Source organism: Odontomachus brunneus, unplaced genomic scaffold (genome assembly GCF_010583005.1).
Source record: "Odontomachus brunneus isolate Ranch 3 - 2012 unplaced genomic scaffold, Obru_v1 Obru_scaffold_148, whole genome shotgun sequence".
NCBI lineage: Eukaryota > Metazoa > Arthropoda > Insecta > Hymenoptera > Formicidae > Odontomachus > Odontomachus brunneus.
Window position 1 is genome coordinate 527788 of NW_022639598.1, and position 9391 is coordinate 537178.

A 9391-nucleotide genomic window follows, 5' to 3' on the forward strand; every position below is an offset into this window, starting at 1 on the left:
GTACAAAAATTCTATTGTGGAACATCTTATTGATAAAGGAATTCACTAATTCCTAAAAGAGATAAAAGGATTCACTAATTAGTCTATTAAGTTCAATGAATTTTTTTGTCTCAATCAAGAAACCAAAACTTTCTATTTTAATTTTCTAAGAAAAATTGCCAAGAACAACGAATGATTACATAATAATTAATAGATTTCCTATTACATTAACAAATAAGCTAGAGTAAATTATCTTTGATTGATATATTCAACTAAACTACTTTCCTATAAAAACAGTAAACACTTGAGAAAAATGATTTAATTAAGTATATTGCAGTCTAGAACTGCAACGTCACGCATCCTTCTGCGCATGTCTAGAATTTAAGTAGTGCATATAAACGCAGCATAAAGAACTCGATAATTTTGTGAAAATCTCAGTTAAACTTCATCACTCGCACAAATATGACTCCATTGTTAATTGTAGTGATCGTGATTCTCCTAGCATATAAATTCTACAAGTTTACTTATCATAAACCGCCTAATTCACCTCCAAGTAAGTTAATATTAAATTTGCTTAATTTTGACAAATTTCGTGTACATTGCAATAACACTTTCGTCCATAATTCGATTTTAACTTTGCTTTTTGAAAAGTCCACAATAGTTTGCAATATTATAATACGATTTCATATTATATAATATCAATATCTTACTTATGTTTGATAGGACGTAAATAAATACGTAGCATGCGTTTTTCCATTGTCAAATGCTAGTTGTTTAAAATATAATAACTTCTATTTTACAGAAATTTTTATCTACTGCTTTTTAATATATTATTATTATGTATTTATTATTATTATTATTATTATTATTTATGTAACGCACGAAACACCGCAACTGCAATGAGAATAAAATTCTTCTCGATGAAGAAAATTTGCCAACTTTACGTAATTTAGTTATAATATTACAATTACTAATGATTACAATTACTGCATTTCAATATCAAAAAAATTCAAAAAAGCGATGATTACATTCATTTATAAAACCTGTCGGACGTAGGCATTCCCAGAGTTCCAATATCAGGATCTTATTTGATGTTACTGTTGGGAAGTTACTCCTTCCCGTATAAAACTATCGGATATTATGCAAAGAAGTTGAAAACGAATATCATCGGTTGTTATTTCGGCGATTTTTGGGCAGTAGCAGCTAGTGACTATGCCAGCATAAAGGAGATTCTTACGAGGGATGACTTCGACGGTCGAATTTCAGAAGTCGAAGTTGTAAAAGCACGAGCTTTCGGAAAGAAGTTGGGTAATGCGAGAGAATGTTTTCAACTGTACGATTTGTATGTCAAGTAGCATATATTAATATTTTCTGTCCTTCTCCCAGAAAATATTAAAAGTTTACATAACAGAACTACATCGTAGATAGTATTAGACTCCTGTCTTATGATTTACAATTAACTTTATCATAAAATTGTAGGTATACTATTTACCGAAGGCGAGTTCTGGCGAGAACAGAGAAGATTCTTTCTTCGCAATATACGCGATTTTGGATTCGGACGACGGCAGGAGACCATCGAGAGAGATATTTTAAGCGAGATATCTTTGCTAATCGATATCATGAAAAACAGGCCAGTTTATGATGAAGAGAAGGTATAGTCATTTTATAGTATTAATATTCAATACGCATAAACGAAAACTGTTTTACAAAGACATAAGCAGTTAGAAAAAAATGAAATAAAAGATCTTATTGTCTGTAGGAAATAATAAAAGACAATTTGGTACTCTTTCCCGACATTCTCTATCCGACAATATGTAGTTCTTTTTGGAACGTTTTATTCGGCTGCAAATTCGACAGAAGCGAGCACGATATTCCACGACATATCTGTCGCATGTCCATGCTGTTTCAAAGATCGCTCGATGCAACAGGCGGTGCGATCTTCCACTTACCTATTTTGAGATTCTTTGGAAACATGTTTGGGTTTAAAAATATGATAAAAGCAAATTATGCAGTAGCAGACATCATTCAGGTAAGCCGTCAAATGACACACATGTAGTCGTAGATAAAAATAAATATCCATGGAAAATCAAATTATATGAGGAAGGCTAATGAGAGACTCGCGCATGGAAGCAAGTACGCAAAATAAATATAAATATATTTTTTAAAAATATACGTATTATATAAAGAGAGATGGTAGTTTTATCGTTACATCGCATTTACATAACAAACGTTTCGGTTGTCTTTTGGATCTTCGTCAGTGTGATAATGACGCAACACGTCATTAAAAAATTTTAATGAGCATGATCCATCAATCTCGCTGTCATTTTCTGCTGCTCTCAGAGGAATTTAATTTCTTTGCGCTTCAGTTAGTTGTTGTTAGAGGAATGCACTCGAAGTGCGTTGCGTCATTATCACTGATGAAGGTTTCCATCAGGCGATCGAAACGTTTGTTATATAAATATGACGTAACGATAACCACTATGTCTTTAACACATATCATATACTTACAAAATATATTTACATTTATTTTCCTTCCAACGCATGACTCTCATTAGTCTCTCATATAACTTGATTTTTTAAATTTCAGAGCCTTACCTAACTTATCTATCAAAGAAAGTTTTTAGGATAATCTTACACAGAAAGGGAAACACAGTGATATATTAAATATACATTTCGACTGAAGTGCTGTATTGTAATTCTGCATTGTTATATTTAGGAATATTTGAAATTGCAAAATGCCACTTTAGACGAAAACGTCGACAGAGGATTCATTGACAGATATCTGAACGTATTGAATAAAGACGAGAAATCGCAAAGCTTTTCAGAGAAACAGTTGATTATTACAGCAACCGATATGGTGATTGCCACGTGTTCTACAAATCCCACCGTTATTGCTAATGTCCTTAAATATCTGATCAAATATCCCAGGGTTTTAAAGAAAGTGCAGGATGAGATAGACCAGGTTGTTGGTACCGGTCGATTAGTGACATGGAATGATAGAAAAAAGTAAGTTATAAGTAAGTTATAATTAGTTCTGGTGAGTTATGCACGCGATACTACACATAAATATCGAGTATTTGTGTTAAAAATAAGACGAAATAGATACAATGATATTTCACATGTTTTTTAACATCGTTATGATTTGATAAATATATTTCTGCTGGCATTATCAGAAGGGGAAGACATGATAAATTCTTTAAATAACAACATTCGTTAATTTCCTAAAATTCGGTTTTTGTCGAATTTGACATTTCTGATACATTTCGCAATTACAGTTTACCTTATACGGAAGCAATGATCCGAGAAGTAATGAGGATATCGTCTTCGTTGCCGCTGAGTGTAATCCATAGAGCTGTCAAGGACACTACTCTGGGAGGGTACGCGATACCGGCGAATACGGCAGTTATAACTAATTTAGCAGCGATGCATCGTGATCCTAATTTATGGGGTGACCCCGAGAATTTCAGACCAGAGAGATTCATAAACGAAAAGGGCGAACTGACGAAAGATATGTCGTTGCCTTTTGGTTTTGGTAAGTCGATATACTTCAATCGCAGTGCGACACTGAAAACTCACTTTGCGTCGAGGAGATTGTGTTTTATAGTGTAATCGTTCTTGCGTTTTGTGTACAGGTCATCGAGTTTGTCCAGGAGAAACTTACAGTAGATACAACGTATTCGGGGTGTTGGCTGCCCTACTGCAAACCTTCAACTTCTTCCAAGTCGAAGGCGAACCATCGAAACCTGAAGATGAATTGCCAGGTCTTCTTATAACTCCTAAGGAATTTTGGGTACGCTACGAATTGCGTTGATTTGTTTCGCGCAACGAACGCTCACGTGAAATAAACTTCAAATAATCGATACCTATTTTTATTTGGAGCTCTTGTGGGGACCTATCATCATATGACGACAAACCTATTAATTTTTTAACGACAATATCGTTAAAAGTTACAGAACCAATAGTCTAGATACGTATTTTGGAATTGTTCGGAATCGATTCTGATAAGGATAATTTTCCCTAGAAAAGGCAATAGAAATTTACGGAATAACAAAATAATTCCGATCGGAATTGATTCTGAAAAGTTCCGTAACCTAGTTAGAATCATAACGTTGATTCAAGATTGATTCGACGTCAAAACGATCAGTGTTGATTCAACCCTCATCGACGTCGAATCAATCTTGAATCAACATGTGGTTCTGACTGGGAATACGTACTCAGGAGGCGTATTTTTGGATATAGCGAATGCTAAGTAATGTCTTTCTGATTCCAAAGTTGAAATAGTTTTATACATGACGCTTATATAAGTAAAATTAAATTTAGGATTAAGATATTATAGTTTATTATTTAGACTTAAAATAAGGTAGAATTAAGATGGCGTATTAACGCATTCGCTTTACATCTAGAAAAAGGCTCCAAGATTCTTAAAAGCAACAGTCCCATACAGCACAGTAATGTTGAATCAATGTTGAAAGAATGTTGAATTACAACAATTATGGATGTGCACGGCATCCCGCCGCCATTTACTACGCCCTCCTCCTTCTATGGTGGATCCCCCATAGCGCATTGCATCCAAGCATCCGGGGGCTGCCAAAAAATTGGTGTCGACCCCGGGGCTTATTTGTATTATTTGTACCGGATGAGGAGGGGCAACGGTGGAGACGGGCATACATGGATAGCAGGTCTTAAAGGATAGTAACCTTTGACTTTGAAAGACTGACAACTGTACCATTTGGTACAGTAACATTGTTCCTCTCTGTAGTCGCCGTGCGCTCGGGATCGCGTTGGAGATGTCACTTCCGAACGGCATCTCTGAGCGTTATCTAGGGAAAGGAGAGTGTCGTGAGCGTGGAGCGTTAGGTAGCTCAGTGGTTTAAAGCAGTCGCCTGGCAAGCGAAAGATCCGGGTTCGGCTACTCGGCCTAGCAAATCCGCGCTCTCGATATTTTTCTCTCTCGAACGAAAAAGATACGCAGATCTCGAACGCACGGCGTTCTGCCGCCACCTAGTACACCCTCCTTCTTCTCTCTATGATGAGTGATTTTTAGATTATATCAAAATGTAATGTAAAAATGTAAAAATGATTATATGTAAAAGTGATTATATGTAAAAATAATTATATGTAAAAATACTTACCTAATATAATGTAAAAATATCCGCGATTGTTGATTTTTCCTTGACATTTCAACGTCTTATTTATTATTGTTTCATAAAAAAAACTAATTCCTAAGTGGCCGCCGACACAGAACAAAAACCTCTAGTGGACGTCCAAGAGAGATCCATGATGGAGATTCGTAACATTTATTAGAGATCCATAAAACTGCCAATAGACATCTACTGGACATCTACAGTTCCACATTTCAAACCTTCATTCTATGTCTATTAGACGTTTTCATAGATATGCATTAGACGTAATATAGATTAACCTGAGATTTTTTATGGAACTTAAATAGATAACTAATAGAAGTCATATGGATTTATTATATACGGTTAGTTTTAAAGTTGTCTTAATATTAAAAGATTCCCTCACAGCATATTAATATTGATAATAACCATAAGGTTATAGCAATCTTAACTTCTAAAATAGTAACATTACACGGAGGTTACTAAACCTGCTATTAACTTTCCAATAACATGAAAATATTCGTCCATACTCATTCCATTAATATTACAGAAACCTTGTACGGAACATTATATTAACGAGCAATTAATAACAAAATAATTTATATATCTTCAACTAGTTTATGTTGATTTTAAGTGAAATTTAGCTCTTCTATTTAATTTCTCACTATTTTCACATCTGAAAATTTATTCCGTACTGGCCGGACACGAACTCAAGAACTTCAGATACTTCTAGGTTTCTAGTCTGTTATCTTGGCAGCTGCGCTACTTTTTCAACTAATACTAAGTGTTTTGTATTATCCCCATATGCAGCCGAAACAGTAATTATAATTTTCTTATAATATTATTATTATAGTACAACAACAAAAATAAACTATTTAGTCCAAATATTTCATATAATAAAAGAAAAGTCAGAGATATATGCATAAAATTTTTATGTAAAATAAGTTTATCTAAATATTGACACTAGAAGCGCTTTAGAGCACTGACTGAAAGATGAATATTGGGAGTGTATGAAGTTGGCACCCCACTTTTTGAAATTTATAATTTTGAAAGTTGTTCCAGATTGTTCTGACTTTGTACCACATTGTTCCAAAGTGATATTGCTTCAAAGTGATATTCGAAACGGTTTTCGAATAAAACAAAAAAAATGATTTTTTGAGCTGGCACCCCACTTTTCGAAAATCGAACATTCTGATACCGCAATAGATTGTTCTAGTTGTTCCAAACATTGTTCCAGAAGGACAAATCCGTAAGTTGAATTATAAGTCCAAAAAATGAAAAAAATGTTTTTGACCTGGCACCCCATTTTTTGAAAATAAAACATTTCGATTTTGGAAGTTGTACGCTAGATATTTCTGTAATATTCACAGAATGTTTCACAAATCCAAAATTAACATCCCAAGAATGTCCCAAAACATTCCGGAATATTCACAGAATGTTCAAGAAAGATTCAAATAAGCGCTAAATGTCCTACTTTTTTATAAATATTAGCGAATTGGTTGAAATAAAAAACCAGTCAGCGTTTGTCTTTTACTTGAAATTTAAGATTACTTGATTCCAAATATTATATCACATTTAAAAATTCTTACTTACATTGGAATTCGAACTTGGACCTCCTGAGGCGACACCTTTGGATTATCAGCCTATTGCTTTAGACACTACACCACTTCTTCGATCGATACAAACGTCTCATATTTTGTCTATATATGTTGCAATTAACGCAGTAATATAATTTTTTTATAATATTTATATTTAATTTTAATAAAATTTATATTTTTCGCACTTTTATTATTAATTTAAACCTTAACTAGTGAAGTGAGATCTACGAAACACCACACATTCCATTTCGGTCTTAAAATATTTATAGTAAATTTTTTTTATTGCTGTTATTAAATAGACAAAGTCATAAGTGATTATAAAATTCGAATGATTATAAAAGAGCACAATTAAAAAAAGAGAAAAATCCATCTTCCCTAACAGCATGGGAACGTTCTGAGGACGTTCTGAGTTGATTGCAACGCATATATTGCGATCATCTCAGAATGTTCTCATATGTACTGCGATCGACTGAGTACATTCTGAGTACGTCCCTATGTCTAGGGTAGCAGCTACTATAGAATTTCGCTGCGAATGTCATACGAACGTTCGCAGCGATGTCGGCAGTCTCAGGACGGAATGAAAACGGAAAGATTTCAGTACATCACGTACGTATATCCCTTATAGAAATATCATACTAAGAAATACTGAAAAATTATTAGTGGTTAAATATTACCAGTAATTCAGTAATTTTTTGGTCAGTACTTAATTTCTGGTGAATACTGATAATAAAATCACTGTTAAATATTGATAGTAATCAAATACTGAGAATTATTATGCAAAGGTGAAAAATGAGAAAATCATAATGTTTACAAAAATATACTTATATTCCTAATTTTCTCATGTCTCATAAACTACTAAATATCGAAGTTTATCAAGAACATTCCAAAACTTTCATGAATCTCCTGCGATAATTTCGATCCCAAGCGGTATACCACTGGCACCCATTCATGTCCTGACCGCATTAAAACTGTTGCTTAACCTGACGATCGAGCACGCACGCGGTGACTCTGATGACTCCAACGATGTTCTTACGATTCATGCTTATATAATGTATCCTTATAGTGTTCACAGTATATTATAACATACCTAGCAAACATCAAATAATAGTTACATAATTTTTACCTGTTGTTCATTGGATAATTTGTTGATAGATATTGAAACAATGCAACATTCGATATGCGATGAATATTAACGTAAAGTAGTGAACCAGTGATAATTACTTTTATATTTTTAACAAAATGTTATAATGATTAATCCAAACAAAAAAAAATTAAAAAATTCAAGAAAATCCAAATTAATCAAATCGAATTACTAAATTTTGAGAGAAACTTTTAAAAAATATTATTTAAAACAATAGTGTTGTTTCTTCAAATGACATGGTTTCCTTAAACGAAATAAAAGTTTTATTTTCATCATTTTAAAAAATGATATTTCGTTTAAGAATATAATATTTTAATGAAATAAAAAAGAACCACAAAATTAAACAAGTACGAATATTAAATCTAAAGAGATTATTTTCTCCGAAAAAACGGTATAACCTTAACAGCACGAAGACGTTCTGAGGACGTTCTGAGTAGATCGCAATACATATATTGCGATCATCTCAGAATGTTCTCATATATACTGCAATCGAATGAGTACGTTCTGAGTAAATACACGCGCGATACAAATGCGTACGTATCATTTCAGTCAAACCTGAGAATGAACGCACGCGATAGAAAAGCGTACGTATCATTTCCGTATCCCTGAGTGAAATCTGAGAACATTCGCACGTGAAAGAAAACCGAATGATACTATAAGTGACGTTCTAGCGTTCAACTTAGTACGTCACAGATGATCACAGTACAATGAGTACGAAAATGGGATGATACGCAGTACGTCGCGTGCTGTTAGGGTTACCAAATAAAATTTAATTTAATTTAATTAATTAAATTTATATATAAATATATAAATCAACGCTTATTATAAGGTCTATTTAATACAACCATGCTATATAATAAATGAAATTAGTTAATAATAGTAATTTCTCGTGCATTCTCAGAATATCTCAAGTGATGATTTCCAAAATATTTATTATAATAAATTTCTGTGGGATACTTTAGAATAAATTAAACTTTTGTATTGTTAGGAATAGCCCAAGTAAAACATAACAGTCAAAATTATATTAATTTAATTTTTCTTTTTGCTGATAATTGATATAAATTTGTTCAATGTTTGGTCAAAATGACGTCATTTTGATTCTTATCTTCTACTTGGAAAGCTATAACGCAATAGACATCGTACTAAAATTCAATAAAAAATTAAACGTGAAAATCTATTGCACATCCATAACAAATATACAGTAGACGTCCATGATGAATGTTATATGGATATCCATCATCGATGAATTATGGACGCCCATTAAAGATCCACTTATCGTCCACCGTAGAAATGGATGTCTGGTGGAGCTATGGATGATCTGTGGACGTCCAATGGATGTTTTGTTCTGTGTATATAATAGAAAATATTGTGAAATAAAAGAATATTCAGTGTTTACGCAAAATTACTTAAACACATTTCAATTTTATATATAAATAATAAGAAAAATATAGATGATTATGATACATATATATATATATATATATATATATATATATATATACATATAACAATAGTTTTAAAGAAATAGTTGATTTTACTGATTAAGTGCGCTT

General features: G+C 32.7%; 1 protein-coding gene across 1 annotated transcript; it reads left to right on the forward strand.

The window, feature by feature from the left end:
- The first annotated feature begins 400 nt into the window (after window positions 1–400).
- Window positions 401–3841, forward strand: LOC116850515 (probable cytochrome P450 304a1). Its single transcript, XM_032828887.1, has 7 exons — window positions 401–532; window positions 1036–1287; window positions 1459–1631; window positions 1739–2008; window positions 2696–2985; window positions 3255–3511; window positions 3612–3841. Exons 1-7 carry the CDS (start codon window positions 442–444, stop codon window positions 3788–3790), a joined length of 1512 nt encoding a protein of 503 aa, XP_032684778.1. The 5' UTR covers window positions 401–441; the 3' UTR covers window positions 3791–3841.
- Window positions 3842–9391: the final 5550 nt, after the last annotated feature.

Coding starts and splice junctions, on each gene's coding strand:
- LOC116850515 (XM_032828887.1), top strand. CDS start 442: ATGACTCCATTGTTAATTGTAGTGATCGTGATTCTCCTAGCATATAAA. Junction 1,288..1,458: donor AGCTTTCGGAAAGAAGTTGG/GTAATGCGAGAG, acceptor ATAAAATTGTAG/GTATACTATTTACCGAAGGC. Junction 2,009..2,695: donor CAGTAGCAGACATCATTCAG/GTAAGCCGTCAA, acceptor TGTTATATTTAG/GAATATTTGAAATTGCAAAA.